General features: G+C 40.8%; 1 protein-coding gene across 5 annotated transcripts in view; it reads left to right on the top strand.

Annotated features, from left to right (window-relative positions):
* Positions 1 to 19144, top strand: part of LOC134355512 (copine-8-like) — a 674862-nt gene that overhangs the window by 78473 nt on the left and 577245 nt on the right. For all 5 annotated transcript variants that reach the window (XR_010020101.1, XM_063065493.1, XM_063065495.1 and 2 more), the window contains one exon: positions 12209 to 12249. Coding sequence is in view for 4 of the 5 variants with exons in the window: in XM_063065493.1 (XP_062921563.1) it covers positions 12209 to 12249 (41 nt within the window). In the remaining variant the exon portion in view is untranslated. The remainder of the gene's footprint in view (positions 1 to 12208; positions 12250 to 19144) is intronic.

Here is a 19144-nt window from a genome sequence, read left to right as displayed (position 1 = left end):
AGGTCCCAGTGGTGCCGGATTAGTGAAGGTCAACCTGTACCTTCTATATATAATATACAGTATATATTAATGTGTGCAAAAAGAAAGGGAAAATATTGAAGTAGTGTTCATTGATTTTGGACCATTCAGAAATCATGGCAGAGGGGAAGAAGCTGTTTCTAAAATGTTGAGTGTGTGCCTTCAGGCTTCTGTACCTCCTCTCTGGTGGTAGCAATGAGAAAGGAGCATGTCCTGGGTGGTGAGGGTCGTTAGTGGTCTCTTTGAGGCATTGCCTTTTGAAGGTGATCTCAGTGCTGGGGAAGCTAGTGCCCATGATGGAGCTGACTGAGTTTACAACTCTCTGCAGCTTATTCCGATGAGTACTGGAGCCTCCATAGCAGAAGGTGATGCAACCAGTCAGAATGCTCTCCACGGTAGAAATTTACACACTTGTAGAAATTTGCTAGAGTCTTCGGTGGCATACCAAATCTCCCCCAACTTCTAATAAAATATAGCCATCGTCGTGCTGCCTTTGTAATCGTACCAATATGGTGGGTCCAGGACAGATCTTCTGAGATGTTGACGCTCAGGGACTTGAAAATAGCCACTGTTGACTCTTGGGCGAGGGAACCATTCAGAAGTCTTATAACAGCAGGATAGAAGCTCTTCTTGAGGTTAATTGTACATGCTTTCAGGCTGTTATATTTTCTGCCTGATGACAAGGCCAAAGCAAGAAAGCTGGCTGCTTTACTGAGACGATGAAAAGTGTAGCTTGATGTGCTGTTTGCTAGGTTATTTAGCCATTGTAAATTGCTCTTTGTGCTGGTGGGTAGCTGGAGGAATGGAGGGAGTTAACGGGCATGTGGGAAAGAATAGTTTCAGGGAAATAAGTGGGAGAATGGGAATTGACAGGAATGCTGTGAGAGCAGACATTGATTCAATGGACCAAATGACCACTTAGGATAGAAGGGAATACAATAATAATGAGGAAAATGTAATTAGTCCAACTGCAACAGACCCACTGTTCTGATTAATTCTTGGCTATACCAGTGTTCTGTACAACGTAATTTTATTTGCGATGATTAATATAGCTTTGGAATTTTAATACTGAATTCAGATGAAGCAGTTCCAGAAAGATTTGTGTGCAATGTTAAAATGATTAATTTGTCTTCATGTACCTGCGGTATCAGACCTTTTGCGAATACATCATCCATTAATTATTAAGTTCTCGGCAATGACCCTACAATATTGGAATGGGCGGATGTGGGAATTTATTTTCTGGAAGCAAACATCTGACCATGGAGTGGGCAGTTGCACACAATTGATTGGATTTTGTTTTTTTTTTGGAATTTATATTCATGGGAAATAAACCTTGCTATCAGTTCAGATATTAAAGCAGAGAAGATTATTACAAGTGGTGACTGTGAATGCTTTTTCTACCTGGATTGCATAAAGGTGGCAGATTTCAGTTCCTGCGGAACATTAGTGAACTAGACAGGCTAGCCTTTTACATTATGGATTTAAATTCCACAGCCGCCCTCAGAAGATCGAAACTCATTTCCCTTTGTTATTGGTGCAGATTTCTGAAATGCATAGTTCTTGAAACTGAAGATCAATCCTATGTAAAAATATGCTGGATGCTCTCAGCAGGTTAGATAGCAAGGAGCAACAGTTACGGTTTGAGATCTGAGACCCTTCATCAGAAACATGTCCTTGTGAAGGGTCCTGGAGCTAAAACACTGTTTCTCCTTCTGCAGATGCTGCCTGACCTTCCGAGTACTTCCTATGTTTTTGATTTTTGTTTAAGATTTCTGGGATCTGCAGAATTGTGATGATCAGTCCCACACCTTTAACAATGTTAGAATTGTGTTCTAACAATGTTAGAAATGTGACCTGGATTCAGGTGTGATTGTGTGAGTTTTATTATATAACCTTCATATTCAGCAGTGGAAGGGATGAACAGATTCAAGTTCCAGGACGTCAAGATCTCAGAGGATCTATCTTAGGCTTAGCATATTAATGCAATCAAAAAAAAAAGGCACAACAGCAGCTCTTCTTTAGGAGTTTGAGGACATTTGGTATGTTACCAAAGATGCTATGAAATTTCTACAAATATACTAGGGAGAGCATTCTGACTGGTTGCATCACCATTTCATTTAGCAGCTCCAATGCACTAGATTGAAAGAGACTACCGAGGGCTGTAGAATCAGCCACCTCTGTTATCGGCACATGTCTCCCCAACATTGAGGACGTCTTCAAAAGGCAGTGCCTTAAGAAGTCAGCATCCTTTATTTAGTGCTCTTGCCAGTCAATACATGTCCTCTTTCTCATTACCAAGATCAGACTGACAGTACAGGAGCCTGAAGACCCACATTTTGGAAACAGCTTCTATCCCTCTGCCATCATATTTCTGAATGGAAAATGAACTCTAACTCACTTTTTCTTTTTTTACAGTCTTTTTTTAAATTTTTATTGTAACTTGCAGTGATTTTTATGTCTTGCATTGTATAACTGCCACAAAACAACAAATTTCATGACTTATGCCAGAGAAAATAAACCTGATTCTGATTCAAACATTTGTAGACTTACAATCCACTGTCACTGATCTCAGTACATGAAGATCAAGAAGGACACCACGTTAACTGGGACACCATGGATGTTCTGGTACAGGCAAACACGAAGCAGGCACGAGAACTTTTAGAAGCATGCTTCTCTTCTGATAACTCTGTAAACAAACATACTGAAACATTCGCCATCTATGAACCCCTAAGAGTTAAAGAAACACGAGCCAATAGAATTCAAAGGTCAACTGAATAGGTAGCCAGTCAGGACCGAGGCGAGCGAATGGGGTGCTATATAAATGCGAGCACTTCCAGAGAGAAACACCAACAAGTGCGCACTGAGAATGTCACCTCGACTGGTGATGAAACGTTTGCAAGCTAATGGCCAAGCTTGGCGAACACTGCAACATCAAACAGGTGAATGCAGCCCCATTAACAGTCAAAATGCTGAATATCTTCCAGCCTAAGGTAGCACATTCCAGGAGCATCGTTGTCATCTTGCTGAATGATTCCTGCTTCTTGCCTAACAGCTACAAACTGAACTACAAGAACGGCTTCTTTGACAAACCATTGATCTGCTTCCTTGGAGGTCAAGGGTAGCTAATGCGTCATAAGCAACACACACAAAATGCTGGAGGAACTCAGCAGGTCAGGCAGCATCTATGGAAATGAATAAACAGTTGATGTTTCCGACCAAGACCCTTCTTCAGGATTGGAACGGAAGGAGGAAGGGGCCAGGATGAAAAGGTGGGGGTAGGAGAAGGGGGATAGCTAGAAGGTGATGGGTGAAGCCTGGTGGGTAGGAAGATAAAGGGCTGGAGAGGAAGGAATCGGATAGGAGAGGAGAGTGGACAGTAGGAGAAAGGGAAGGAAGAGGGGACCTAGAGGGGAGGTGATAGGCAGGTGAAAAGAGGTAAGAGACCAGAGTGGGGAATAGAAGAAGAGGGAAGGGGGAGGGAATTTTATTTTTTTTTTACTGGAAGGTAAATGCTTCATAATACATTTGTACAATTCTGTTCTAGGGACACTGGTTTAAGTCCATTGTCAGGACAGGTGGAGTTTTAAAAAAATGCCCCAAATTAGTAGAGGTTTGGAATTCATTAAAAGAGGTGGAGAAACTGGAACTCCAGCAGACTTAATGGCAAAAGAAAACACCTGCAGATACAGGAAATGTAAAAAACTGAAAACGCTTTAAATACCCACCAGGTCAGACTGCATTGAAAGAGAAACAGCATTAATATTTCTGGTCAAACGCTTCTGAGAAATGGCCACGTTAGTTCCAATTCTGATGAAGCATCTCTGACCTGAAACATTGATGTTATTTCTCTTCCCAAAGATGCGTCCTGACATGCTGACTTTCCATTGTTCTTTTTATGTTCAAAATGGACTTGGCTGAGTATTTGAAGAGCCACAAACCTGAAGACCTTAGATCAAGAATAACCAAAGTAGCCTTGTTTATGGCCAGTGTATACACAATGGGCTGAAAGGCCTTCTGCACTGTGTGTTTCTAAGAGATGAAGTCCCATGCTATCTTGATGCAGCAATGCTTTGCTGCTCCTTATTCATCACAGGCTTGAAGGTCCTGGAGTAACTTATCCACCAACCTTGTATTTTCACCCCACATACTTGAGGGATTCAGGTGGTTTACTGCTTTCTTCCCAAGGCTGAATAGGGCATGGGCATCAAATGCCAACATTATCAGGAGTTCCTGTGTGTGTGCCAAGAATATAAAATGTAGATTAATGAAAGACGATGGCCTACAGTAGATGCCAAATTAAAATTTCAGTGTAGAATGAGGTTTTTTGATAGCAAGTGGTAAAATGAAACATAATAGGTCATTTATCAGAAATGTGATTTCTTGTGATTCCTGAAAATAATCAAGAGATGATAATTTCTCCATATTATCTAGAATTTAAAAATTTGTTTGACACTTAATTAGCTACTTTAAGATTCATAGTTTATTTCATTATGTAAATTTAACTTCATTTCAAATGCTAGAAAAGATTTTTTAAATTTTAAATGTTACTAATCAACGTGTTTTAAATTCATGCCATTGCCAATGTGACAATGTAAAATGTTATAGTGAATGTTTTTATTGGTATGAAGCAGATATCATTCTAAATTTGCAATCCTTCCACTAATGCGTGTTACAGCAATACCAAGGAATTATGGCACAGTTCTTTGTCATGTTATCGGTGTGTTAAATTCTATAAGAGGAGTGATAAGGAGGTATAAACTTCATTACAACAAATTTTTCCAATAAGGTGAAAAAAATATATAAATGTTGCCATGTAGGGACTCTGCATACTAGTGAACCATATCAAGTATGTTCAGTTAATCTTCATCATTAGGAAATTATTGGAATGCCAAATAATACTGAAAAATTACTGATCTCTCTGTGCAAATCAAGAAGTCGAGGCCTAATGGTCAAACCGTGATCAGTGAGTACTAGGGTCAAGGCCTGAAGGTCAAACTCATGATAGGCGAGTCCTGGGGTTGACCCTCCCCGCCCCCCACCCCCGAAACAGATGATAACCAGAGGGCAGAGCTGAAGGTTGAAATCTATGTCTTGGTCAGTCAAGAGGTAGAAGCCAAAAGGTTGAAGGCTGAAGTCAGAAAGCAAGGAGGTAGAGGCCTGAAGGAGTCACCTGGGCCTGTGACCCCCCTCCAGGTCACCAGGATTAGTGTTTCGTCTGAATCCTGAGCTCTTGCTCGAAGATCAAACCCATAATCAACTGAATTCTGTTAAGCCCTGAGCAGAGAGAGGTTGGTGAAGTCTGGTGAGAGGCTTAACGTCTGTGCGTCCTGGGCCAAAGACTGGAGGCCCGAAGAGGGGCTGAACTGGGGCTGGAGTGTGGGATATGAGCTTCTTGTTGTTGTTTTGTTTTGTTGTTCTTGTTGCTGCTTGGGTTGTATTGCTGAACATTGTGGGCAAGTTATACTGGTGCCAAAAGTGTGGTTACACTTGAGGGCTACTTCCAGCATGTCCTTGATTGTATTGGTTATTAACACAAACAACACATTTCACTCATTTTTTTTAATGTATATGTGATAAATCTAAATAATGGGGCAGAGATGCTATGCTTATACAGTACACTGCTTCTTGAGTATCTGTAAATTTGTTATCCTGAAATTATAAGACAAATTTCCATGTAAATATTTAGTTGGAGATCGATGTATTGGGGTGAAGAGCTGTGGCAGATGCCTGAGTGGGATCCTAGTAATACTACAAAATATTATAATTGATATAAGAAATCCAGAATTATTTTCAAGATGGACTCTAGTCACAGAACTAGAACTAGTGACAGATGTTCTAACAGATGAAAATCAAACTTGAGGCAAATGCTAGAAAGAATTTCATTGCAAGATCATCAATACTTGAAAATGATTTATGATAGGATTTGTAGAAATGAAACCTTTGATCAAAATGGAGTTGGGTGGAAGTTCAAGCTGGGTGATCCACTGTTTGTTGAATATTTTTTCGTGTCCGTATTTCACACAAGAAATTCTTTCATTAATTAGCTTAACTCATTTTAGGAGTATACTTCCCTGAATGTGTAGATTCGAAGCCATTTTTAAAGAGTTGAATAGTTTAAGTGGATAATTTTAATATGTTACTGAACATATGCATTGTTGTGATGTGTGAGCTGTTAAGCTAAGAATGTAGCTGACTGCTCAAGAGAAATGAGATGACTCCATGCCAGTGTTTAAAAAAAAGGACAGGATTCTTCTGGTTTCCTGCCTAGCATTCCTCTTTTTGTGCCAGAGAGCTAATTTAGTTGGGAAGCATACAGTCGGAGAACATGGAAGCAGTTCCTTTAGCTCATTATGTCCATGTTGACTATCAGGCACCCTTTTGCTCTGCCCCATTCCCCCCCCCCCCACCTCTCGAAAGAATCTACCATTCATCTATACAGTAGCAGCAGTTTACAGTGACTGTTAACCTGCAATGTGCATGGTCCTTGAAGTTTTGGAAAATGAGGGGTAATTTTGATCGAGCATGCAATATCCTAAGGAGGCTGTGACATAGACATTATCCCCTTGAGTGAGACTTGATGCGTAGGAGATGCCTGGTTCAAATTACAATGTGATGGATACACCTTCCGGAGGGACAAACCAGAGACAGACATCTCTTGTGACTGTGAACGAAATCACTGGAGGGACACTGAAGCAGGTGGATATTGAAGTCTTTATTCAGCCAAACAAGCAGGCATCACTCTTGGAAGAAGAGGTTCCCTAAGCAAATATTAAATGACATTTTTATATGCTAAAGATCAAAATAATGGGAGGACAATTCTATAGTTACAATGTATCTACAATGCTTCCTTTGAATTACAAATAATTTTCAGACACCTAGAGCTTGACATCAACACTCCAGACACCCAAAGTAAATGTTAATCACCACTGTCTTTGTGTTGCATTCATGCATATGCAGACATCTCAGGTCAATGCGGTGTTTCTTGGTTTGCAATCAAACCCAAACTGCAGCTCTAGGAACACCATTGTTCTGAGCTGCATTTTAACTCCATCTGCAATCGACATTCAGATCTGAAGACCAGTTGCTGTTGACATTAATATTTCGTATGCTCCATAACTCCAGAATATGCCCCAACAACAACATTTTACAAAGTGTGTGCTTTACCACCATGAATTGGATACCCTCATGTCACAGTAAGCCCCCTCTCCCCACACCCCTGCCCCCATGGCACAGATGAGTACCTCTTGGTCATTCAGCTCACTCTAGTACAGACCAACACACTATAGTCATTATAAAACCCAACTCTGGAAGTCATGTATGAGGTTTAGGAGGACTTCTACACCAAACTGGAAGCAGCTTTGGCTCTAATCCCAAAGGGAGACAAACTGTTCCTTCTTGGTGATTTTAGTGTAAGGATGGGAAAGAAGTAAGTTACATGTCAGTCGTGATCAGCATCCTCCAAGAGGACCACAACCTTGTCATGGTTTGGAGGCTTGCGTGCCTCAATGAGCCTAAAGCTATGTTGGCTGGAGTCAGGGCTTTATGATCTTGGTAGGATCACCCATGCCAAACAGGGCAAAGGGTAGAGGACAGAATAAGAGTGGTCCACTAGTCCTCTGGAGTTGGGGGGTCAGCTCAGGGCTAACAACTCTGACTGGTAAAACAAAATTGTTACAGAAACAACAATGAAGAATCCTACATCTGACTGTGACAGTATTCATGAGTCTCCACCCGGGATATGAATGACTGAACATAGTGAAAACCGAGAGGAGTCCACTGACACGATGAAGGAAGCCCTGAACACCGCCAGAGATGGAGGACCCTCATTGCTTCCCTAAGTGTCAGTGGCATAACAGGTGACCTAACTGGCTGACTGACATGATCAGCTGGGAAGGAATAGAGAAGATTAATGCCAATTGGCTTTCTCTCCTGATAAAATGTTTGGAGCATATTTTTGTCGGGATGAATACTCTGTTCAGAAGGAGAAGCACAGACTCATGTGGAAAGATGCTAAATAGATTAAACTACATAGAGATCAATCAGTTTACACTTGGGTTTGGATAAATTTCATCTACTGGAGGATAACGAATCAAGATTTATTGATGAATATGTTAAATACCAAATAATATTTTGGAATGTGGAAAATGCAAACCATTATTAAAAGCCTAAAGCCTTAACGATATACAACATTTCAACTATTAGTTTGAGGAAATTAAGAATGGATGTCATGACTAATCACTGTTTTTTTTCATCTCGGAAAAACAGAGGTAATTCCAATCTAGTCAGATGACCTGTGTGCTTTCCTTCAACAGAAACTGCATAGTTCTCTTTCTGAGTTTCATCAGTGTAAAATATGCTTCTCATTGATGTGGGGTCACAGCAGAACAGTGTTAAACTCAAAGTTCAAAGTAAATTTAATATCAAGAAGCATACAGTACATGTCACCATATACTACCCTGAGATTCACTTTTTGCGGCATTCACAGTAAATACAAAACACAACAGAATCAATGGGAAACTGCACATGACTGAGACTGATAAACAAACAATGTGCAAAAAGACAACAGACTGCGCAGATACAAAAAGAGGGGAGATTTGGTAGAGGTATGCAAAATTATGAGGTATATATAGGGCAAATGCAAGCAGAGTTTTTCCACTGAGGTTGTGTGGGACTACCACTAGAGGTTAAGGGTGAAAGGCGAAAAGTTTAAGGAGCACATGAGGTGAAACTTCTTCACTCAGAGGGTCATGAGAGGGTGGAATGAGCTGCAAGTGCAAGTGGTGCAAACACACTCTTGATTTCAGTGTTTAAGAGAAGTTTGGATCGGTATATGAATGGGAGGGAAAGCTATGGTCCTGGTACAGGTCCATGGGAGTAGGCAGTTTAAATGATTCAGCGCAGACAAGATGGGCGGAAGGGCCTGTTTCTGTGCTGTACTTTTTAAGGACTATAACTATGATTTTAAAAGAAAATAATAATAAATAAATAAGAAATAAATATCAAAAACACTTGTCCTTAAATTGGAGTCTATAAATTATGTGTTCAATTCAGTGTTGGAGTGAGAAAAGTTATCTTCTCTGGTTTAGGAACCTGACAGTTGAGGGGTAATAACTTTATACAATTAAGCATAAATTGGCACTTTTAGTGAGAGAAGCCATATGCTGACTTGTTTACCAAGTGGAAAAAGCATATTGTGTATAATGAAGCAATGCTCATTTGTAATTAATGACAAGGATTTGATGCTTGACAAATCCCAAGTATAAATATTTACATAAAATATATTATAAAACATTCAAAGAACCCTTTTTCTTTTTGGTATTCTTTCATCCAGTTTATCCTTTGCGTCCTCTTCAGAAATAGCCATCTTGTCTAACCGATGGTGGTAAAACATGAATTCCTCATCCAAGGGCAGCTATTCATGAGGTCAGTTGACCTGTTTGCAGATTATTAAACTCATGTGCTCATCATAACCAGGACCACTGGCATATATTTCGTAGGAGTATTTGAATAACTATCAATAGGAAGGATTGAAACTGTATTTTCTCCTTCATCTTTAGCCTTGAGACAAATTGAAACACCTCTAAACTGACCTGGCTAGGAACGCTAATTGGAAAATGAAATTAATAAAAAAAATCTGCATGTACTGGAAATCTGAACTACAGGTAAACGAGACAAAGTTAATGTTTTAGACCATCTGATTTTGAGTTATTGAACTGCAAGGTTCTCTGTGTCCCTTTCTTCCACGGATGTTTATTGACACATTGAGTGCTTGCAGCATTTTTGCTTATTACTTGAGAGCAGTAATATTAGGAATTAACTACATCTGAACAGATTACTTAAGTGGCCTGCTAAAATTACTCTGAGATCACAGATCTGCATTAACTTGAATAGGACAATTTGGTCATTTGCCTACCGAAGATGTGAGTCCAGGACAGATATTTAAGTCTTTTGTTCAGTGCTGGGTGTTCTCACTCTTGGCATTCATTGATGGAAGATGCAAATGACTGCAGCTGCTGAAATCTGAAGTGGTAAATGACCTGCTGAGGAACTTAATGGGTCGAGTGGCATCTCTGGTGGGGTGTGGGGTGAGTTGTGAAAGGGGGTGTTGTGAGGAAGGAGTCATTCATATTTTAAAACTTTGGTAGTTGCACTGATTACAATCAGATTTGTAAATAGACACTTTTAAAGGAACTGAACATTTTAAGATTAGATAAATAATTAGTGCAAATGGAGAATGCTCAAGATAATAGGTGAAAGTGGATTAAGAATAAAATTAATTATAAATAATGCATCAATTTCATACATGCTGGAGAAGTTACAATCAATAACTCTTAAAAAGCATTGCATTGGTTAATTCAGGAAGAGAAATATAACAAGATTATCTTAATGTTATTTTAACAGTTTCAAAAATGATGTGTTAAAATTAAAGCGAGTTTGTTAAGTATTGTCTTTCTTATTCTATCATATTCTGCTGAAGTCATTCAAAAGATACAGGAATCACATTAAAAATATGTTCATTTTAATTAGTACTCAATTCTTAAATATCCCATTGAATTTGAATGAGGCAGTCTATATTTTTTTAATGGGTTCAAAGAATTATGGTGCTTGAAATCTGAATTGGCTCTCTGAAGAACATTAACATTAAGGCAGAGGTGGGTTTTTATTGTCTTTTAGCTCTCACTTAATTCATAGGTTTCACTGTCATGTCACCTGTGGTGCATTGTACTGTAATTACATTCTGGTATGTGGTAAATTTGGTGTTGCAATAAAATTTAATAAGGCACAGCTACCTATATCTTAGTTTTACAGTGTATTATTAAGAACTGACATTCTTCAACAGTTTAATTGATTAATAATACCATATGCTTTGGAACTCCCAGTGTTATAGTGCAGTAGTAAATTAAAAGCTACGCTTTAGGAAGATAGGACACTGAGTCATAAAACAACAACTTCATACCTTCCCATTCCTGTTCCAACGTGTTGATCCATGGCCACCTCTTGTGCCAAGATGAGGCCACCCTTAGGATGAAGGGTATTATGTCTGGGTACATTCCAACCTGATGGCATGAATATTGATTTCTCCTTTCAGTGAAACCACCCCCCCCCCCCCACCTTTCCACTATTCACCAATCTGACCTTTTACTTCTCCTCACCTGCCTATTACTTCCCCCAGGTCCCTTCTTCTCCTCTTTCTCCTATTGTCCCTCTCCTCCCCTATCAGATTCTGTCTTCTTCAGCCCTTGACCTTTCCCACCCACACAGCTTCACCTATTATCTTCCAGCTGGCCTCCCTCCCCTGCATCCACCTTTTTATTCTGGCATCTTTCCCCTTCCTTCTGAGTCCTGAAAAAGCTTCTTGGCACAAAACGCTAACTATTGACACTTTTCCATAGATGCAGCCTGACCTGCTGAGTTACTCCAGCATTTTGAGTGTATAACCTCATAATTTACTGTCCAAGACACTGGCAGCTGACTGTAAATATGGAAAGATGAATTGCCCATATCTCCATTTATTCACAGATGAAAAAGTGCAGCGTTGTCAGTTACAAGGGCTTCCTTGTTAATTTTTATCACTCAACTTCTTTAGAATCAGAAATGCAACATAAAGGTACAAGACTAGGAATATTCCAGCTATTCTCAGTAATAGAACTGAACTTTTTAGATTATGTAATTTATATCAAGTGTGACTATGGTTTCCAACTCTTTCATTTGTCTGCATTGCACGTGGAGATTTATTATGATGCATATAAAGTAAAATGCTGGTTTCATCATGGTGAGCTCCAATCATGAAGTAATCATTTAGCATATTAGGATTGAAAAGAATTCTCAGGATAAATTGATTTGGATCACACCTTTGTACTTCTGATCCTCAACTGGATGCTTTAACATTCTAGAGGTCAAGAACCAAGGTGTTTGTGGACATATCTAGGGGAAATCTAAAAAGGTGAAGTGGAAGGAGAAAGACAGTGCATTGCAGGACAACTTTAAAGAAAATATTCAGAATTCAGTTTGTCAAATTATGATTCTCTTCAAATAATTGGTTTTGTGTAAGTTGATGAGAAGCACGCAATATCACACTCAATAGAATTTTAGCAGTCTTGGTGCTAGGGAAACAAATTTTTCACTGTAATCTGTAATTTTAGACTTAACTGTTTTCCAGTAAATGTGATCTGATTTTTATTTTCTACAGGAATCTACTGGATAAAGATACATTCTCAAAATCTGACCCATGTGAGTACTGAGATCCTTATTCTTATGATTCATAGTAAGAGTGCCTTTGAATGACTATGACAAACATTGTTTATGCACTCAGGATTGGTCAAATAGTTTGCCTGAGTTGACAAATTCTCTCAATTGTGGTTGTATTGTCAAGCCAGGGCAGGGAAGATGCTTTAGATTTGGGACTTGTCTAAGTTATGAGATGATGGTGGTAAGACGGGGCAAAACAGAATGAGGGACAATATTGTTCATTCTCCTGCAGAAACTGAAAAACTGTGTAATATAAGGTTTACGAAGTTCCTAAAATTAGGAAATTCCAAAGTACTATGGAAGAAATTTTAAGTAGTCTTTATATAATTCGCTCCATCAGAGGAAAAGACTTAATTACAAAAAAAAATACAATGGAGAAAAATTATCTCACAGATGAGCCAAACATATCATGACTCATCATCATCATCATTATTATATGCTGTGTCATATGACGTAAGCAATCATGGTCTATAACCATGATTGTTCTTGGCAAATTTTTGTACAGAAGTGGTTTGACATTACCTTCTTCTGGGCAGTGTCTTTCCAAGATGGGTGACCCCAGCCATTATCAATACTCTTTAGAGATTGTCTGCCTGGCATCAATGGTTGCATGACCAGAACTTCTGATGTGCACCGGCTACTCATACGACCCTCCACCACCTGCTCCCATGGCTTCACATAACCCTGACTGGGTGGCTAAGTAGGTGCTCCACCTTGTCCAAAGTTGATCTGCATTCTAGCGGAGGGAAGGAGCGGTTTGCACCTCCTTTGGTAGAGAAGCATCTCCACCCCGCCACCCAAATTTCATGACTAAACAAAACTTTCACAATATGAGCCCATTTCGTCAGCCAAAAGATAGGTTGCCAGAATCCAAAAAAAGGAGGGAAGTAAGCCTCAGTTGGTATTTTCTGTTTTATTGCAACTGGTGGGAAGTATGGTTTATAGAAATAAAAGACAAGGGATGCTCAATCCTGCATATTTACCTGTGCATAAACAAATTCCCTTGCTGTCTAAAATATTAAAATTTCTCCACTTCTCCTAATTTCCAATTCACCCTTTGGCTTTGAAGCTCGCTGAGGCAACTTTGAAAACTGGCCTCTGAAAACCTTTAAATTGAAAGCTAAACAGTAGCACTTGTGTTCTTTCATGCTATGAGTCATATTTGAATCTGCTTATGGTTATGTAGAAAAAAAGATTTGAATCAATGCATTCTTCTTGTTTAGTGCTTCACTTGATTTGTGATGAAGAGCAGTTTCAGCAAAGAGAAATATTGAGAAAGTTTAATTGCCTATTCAGTTTTGAATATTGACTATTGAGCACATTTATATGGAGTGCTACCACAAGAAAACAGCATCCACCATCCAGGCCATGCCCTGTTCTCACTATTACCATCCATAAGGAGGTACAGGCGCCTTAGGTCCCAGACCACCAGGTTAAGGAATCAACATGGATAAAACTTCATTCATCACAACTCTGAACTGATTCTATATCCTACAGACTCTCTTTCAAGGATTCTACAACTCATGTTCTCAGTATTATTAATTTTTCACTTACACTATTGTCCTCTTTTGTACGAGTTGTTTATCAGTCTTTGTTTATGCATAGATTTTCATACATTTTATTGCAATTCTTTATTTTCTGTAAAAATCATGAATCTCAGTAGCATATGGTGACAAACATACTTCGAAAAAAATAGTACTTTCACTTTGGTAATTGAAGTTACTTTTTTCTGAAGTGGACTATATAAAAATATAGGTTAGAAATTCTGATGTGCGTCACTAATTACCATCCTAGCATTAATTAACTAATACATTGTTGCTCAGAATAGATCTTTATCTCTGATATGTCATGTTCTTGTATAATCTGGGATGTGCTTTGTGTCAAGTCAACGTTGTCTTTAGCTGATGGCAGTCTAATGTTGTCCTGTCCTCCTACGTCTCCAACTCTCCTAGTGGCTTCTCTTAGAAGTATTGGTTGTAGTACCGTGTCTGTCTTTTGGCTTCATTTTTTTTGTCTTTCTGCAAGATTTTTCATTTTTGGTTTTATGAAAACATTTGCATGGGTATCTGTCAGTTCTGCTGCTGAGGTTATTCCATGTTTCGGAGCAGTGCTCAGGATCCTGGCATGGTGTGTCTATCAAGCCCATCTGTTGTAGTGTACTAGGTCCAGATAATATGTGATAGCTTTCTGGGCTGCTTGGATGAACTTCAGAGCAGAGCTCTAATGGATCTTTGGGTTCACGGCCTCCAAAGAGCATTAGTGTGGTCTAGTGTATAAACAGCACATGACTTATTGGTTACAACTGTAATACCTTGCAATTGGTGGCTTGTTTCCAGGGGACATTACAGGTTGATGCTTAGTTGAATTGAATGTTACTGGTTGCTCTTGCACTGAAATCTCGGTGTTGCTATATCTAGTGGGTGTAGCTTGCAGAGACAAAGGTCTGATTTGGCACACCGTACATTGTGTCCAAATGGTAGCTTGAATTTGATCCTGTGTCTGTCACTGCTTGGCTCTCCTCATCCACTCCATGGTCTTCAGATGTCCTCTTCATTCAGCACCATTTGTGGAAATGATTCTCCATTCGACCTCGTTCACATATTTTTTTCTTTCTTCTTCAGTCACATATGTTGCTGAATGTTTGCATCATTTGGCATTACATTGTGGGCTGAAGGGTCTGTACTGTGCTGTACTGTTCTGTGTTCTAGTTAAGCCTTCCTGCTGTAGTTTCTGGCAAAATCTAAGCCTTCCTACATTTTGCCTACAACTTCACTGAATGCACTTCTGTCTGTTGTCCATGCAACATGTTTTAGCCTGGCATGTTCATCTGCACTTTTCTCTTACACATAGGACAGGCACTTATATTCCACAAATAATCTATTCTCTGATTACAGTTTTGTGAACATGAGGTATTCAGTTATCTGCAAAAAGTATTTTCTCTGTTCAGAAGATATTAAAAGATTCTCCAAGGTCCTAGCTAGCTCTTTCATTTATGCAGCTGTTGCGATGTGTTTAGAATGCATCTGATGCATTCTCCAGAGTCTTACATGAGAATGTTATAGTATGATGCAGTTTTCTTCTCCTTGTGACTCATAAGGTATAGTGGTGACTTTTATTTGTTCTTGTTTGTCTGTTATTATCTGCTATTACCAGCCTTACTCCCTGACAGGCTGAAGGCCTTTTACGCCTGGTTTTATGCACAGAACAAAGTGCTGGCAAGGAAGACACCTCTCCCTCCCAAGGGAGCAGGCACTCCATCTGGTTAAAGCTGAGGTGAGAAAGACCCTGGCCAGAGTCAAACCATGCAAAGCTGTGGGACCTGATAATATACCAGGTCAGGTTCTGAAGGACTGCAAAGCCCAGCCAACTGAGGTGCTGATGGATTTATTCAACATCTCTCTGGAAGAGTCCATTGTCCTCTTAGTTTTCAGGATGGCAACCATCATTCCAGTGCCAAAGAAGGCGACAATAACCTGCCTAAATGACTGGAGTCCTGTGACATTAACATCAGCCATTATGAAATACTTTGAGCAGCTGGTCAACAGCACATTAAAGCCTTTCTCCAGGCTACATTGGATCCTTTCCAGTTTGCTTATTGCTGAAATCGATCCATTGACTGTGCTATAGCCACTGCCCTTCACTCTCCCTTGTCCCACCTGAAAAACGTTGCCAGTTTGCTCTTCATTGACTTCACTTCAGCGTTTAACATCATCATACCTCAGAAACTGGTGGGGAAACTGTCCTTGCTGGGTCTTAATGCCTCCCTCTATAACTGGATCCTGGAGTTCTTAACAAAAAGGCCACAGTCAGTCTGTGTGGGCAACAATGTCTCTAGTCCCATTACGCTGAGCACAGGCACTCCCCAGGGCTGTGTGCTCAGCCCGCTGCTGACACACAACTATGTCACAGGATCCAGCTCAAACCCTGTCATCACGTTTATGGATAACGCAGCAGTGGTTGGCCTCATCATGATGAGTTGGAGTACATAGAGAAAATGGAGGAGCTATGGACTGGTGTGGGAACAACAACCTAAATCTGAACGTGGAGAAGACAAAGGAAATCATTGTGGACTTCAAGAGGCTGCAGACAACCCATACCCCTCTGCGAACACATGGCTTCTCCACAGAGAGAATTAAGGGCACCAAGTTCCTGGGAGTTCGCATCACGGATGATCTCTCCTGGTCTCTCAATATCACTTCCTTGAATAAGAAGGCACAGCAGCGCATCCACTTCCTGAAGAGATTGAGACAAGCAGGTCTTCCCTTCCCCCACCCCACCCCACCATTTTAACTGAATTTTACAGGAGCACTATTGAGAGTGTACTGACAAGCAGCATCTCAGTCTGGTGTGAGAGCAGCAGAGTGTTGGACTGGAAGTCCCTACAGAGGACTGTGAGAATGGCCAAGAGGATCGTTGGAGTTTCCTTACTGTCCGCCGTGGACATTTATCAGGAACACTGCACCCTTAGAACTATCAAGGATCCCACCCATCCATCTAGCATCCTCTTTGATATTCTACCATCAGGCAGGAGACTCCAAAACACAAAGGCAAGAATGGTCAGGATGGGGAACAGTTCCTTCTCTCAGGTTATTAGGCTTCTGAACTCCCTGCTGAATTGCATTCAATGTGTTGGTAGATCAGTTGTACTGTACCCTGTAAGTTTTAATTTATGTACTTTACTTTGTTTATCTATGTGTAATTCATTTGCATCTTTAATTCTTACTTTCCTAAGTTATTGTGTGTTACATATGTGTTATGTGTACTACTGTGCTTTACACCCCGGTCCAGAGAAACATTCTCTTGTTTGGTGGTCTACATGTATATAGTTAAATGGCGATAAGCTTGGCTTATCTCAGTAAAAGACCTTCCTTTTGTTAATTCCATTCTTTATGACAAGTTGCTGCCCTCGAAATGCAAAGCTTTAGGCATTTTGTTTATTCTATAATGTACCTTTCAATGTTGGAATGACGCAGTTTGCTGTACCTCAGCATACTTCCATAAATTAACAGCTGAGGGGTCCCCTGCCTGGTTTTTGGGATTTGGGTGTGGTGTCTAATTTCCAATGTTTCCTTAAGCAAAACTTCTGACACCTTGTTTCAGTGTCTATTTCAGTAACTTATTAAGGTAAAGGATAACAACTAGTAAATGAAATTAAGAGCGATTTTCTAAACAAAAATATTTACAGAAATGCAGACATGAGAGACTGCAGATGCTGAAAATTTGGAGCAACACACATTACACTGGAAGACCTTAGCAGAAATGGACACTATTTTGGGCTGTGTCTCTTCACCAGGACTGGAAAGAAAAAAGGCAGAAGCCAGATTAAAAGGGTGGGGAGAGGGAAAAGAACATAGCTGGTGGGTAATAAGTGAATACAAATTAGAGGGGAAAGGCAAGGAGGTGGGTTGGGGGGGGGAATGATATGAGAAGCTGCGAGTTATTGGGGAAAGGCAAAGGGCTGAAGAAGGAATCTGATAGGAGAGAACAAGAGACCATGGAAAAAAGGGAGGAGGTGGAGAACCAGATGGAGGAAGGTGTGGCTCTGGACAGGTAACTTTTCTGTGTGGCTGCACCATAGTTAAACTGATTCTGTTCAGTTCCACACTGGGATGTCTTTATCAATGGCTTCACACATGCTTCATTTCTTAAAGGGATACACACCAAATATTACATAAACTACACATGGTATACTGTCCGCTGTTTTTATTGAACAGAGGTCTCTAAATATGTGATCTCACTGTACATGATATATTGTACAAAGGTCTTTATTCTACTGTAGGGGAGGAGTGCAGTGAGTGGTCGCATAACCAGGACTTGTGATATGCACCAGCTGTTCAGATAACCATCCCCCACTTGCCCCCATCACTTCACGTTGCCCTGATCTAGGGGTGAGGGCGAGTGGGCTGTGTACATGCTACACCTTGTCCAAGGGTGACCTGCAGGCTAGCAGAGGTAAGGAGTTCCTTATACCTCCTTCGTTAGAGTTGTATCTCCACCTCAGGTGTGCATGGGGTGCATGGGAAGGGTAGCACTTCTAGATGGGGGCTTGTGGCACTCCTTGGAGAGGCTCGTCATCTGTTGGTCCCCACCAACGCCCAGCTGTCACCTGTGGCTCCTCATAGCTGTTTGCATGCGACAGCGGCCACACCCCGGGCAAAGGCTTCGACAAGCTGGCTAAACCTAGGTGAGGGTAGCCAACGGGTCTCAAACCCTTGGTGAGATAAGGAGTTGTCTATCCCAGCATGCGAAGACTGCTTTGGTGGATCATGCGGAGGAAACCCCGAGGGTTCAGCGGCGGAGAAGGCGTTGCAGCAGCGCATTGTGGAGTGTGTAGGGCGTGGCAGAGCACTTGAGAAGACGTGGCCATCCAATGCAGCCAAGGAAGTTGCCAGACGTAACGATTCTTCGTGCCACTGGATCCTGACTTCTGAGGCCAAGAGAATGGGATCGTCTCTGTGCAAGGCTTTTCCACTTTAATATCTGTCACGCACTGGTTACATTGTGCAAAAATGAGGTTGGCAGGTGGTGCAGTGAGATCAGCGCCGGGCTCGAGAACGGAGGTTCCCGAGTTCGATCCAGTGACAGACTGCCCCCGAGCGCACTCTCCATCCGTGCCGGGTTGATGTCGAGCTCACAACACGTCCTCGTAAAAATAAAACACTGTCACCCTGCACAATGTAGTCTTCCTCGGACCCCGAGAGACAACCATTATCTCCATCTCGCCACCCTATTGTAGATTCTTCCATTCATAAACGCCCTATGGGCAATTTACAGCGGACAATTAACCTGACAACCAGTCCATTTTTGAGTTCTGGGAGGAAACTGAACCATCGGGGTAATCCGTTCTATCTCAAAGAGAATGTGCAAATTTCATACA

Source organism: Mobula hypostoma, chromosome 13 (genome assembly GCF_963921235.1).
Source record: "Mobula hypostoma chromosome 13, sMobHyp1.1, whole genome shotgun sequence".
NCBI lineage: Eukaryota > Metazoa > Chordata > Chondrichthyes > Myliobatiformes > Myliobatidae > Mobula > Mobula hypostoma.
This window is presented reverse-complemented; position numbering and strand designations above follow the sequence as displayed.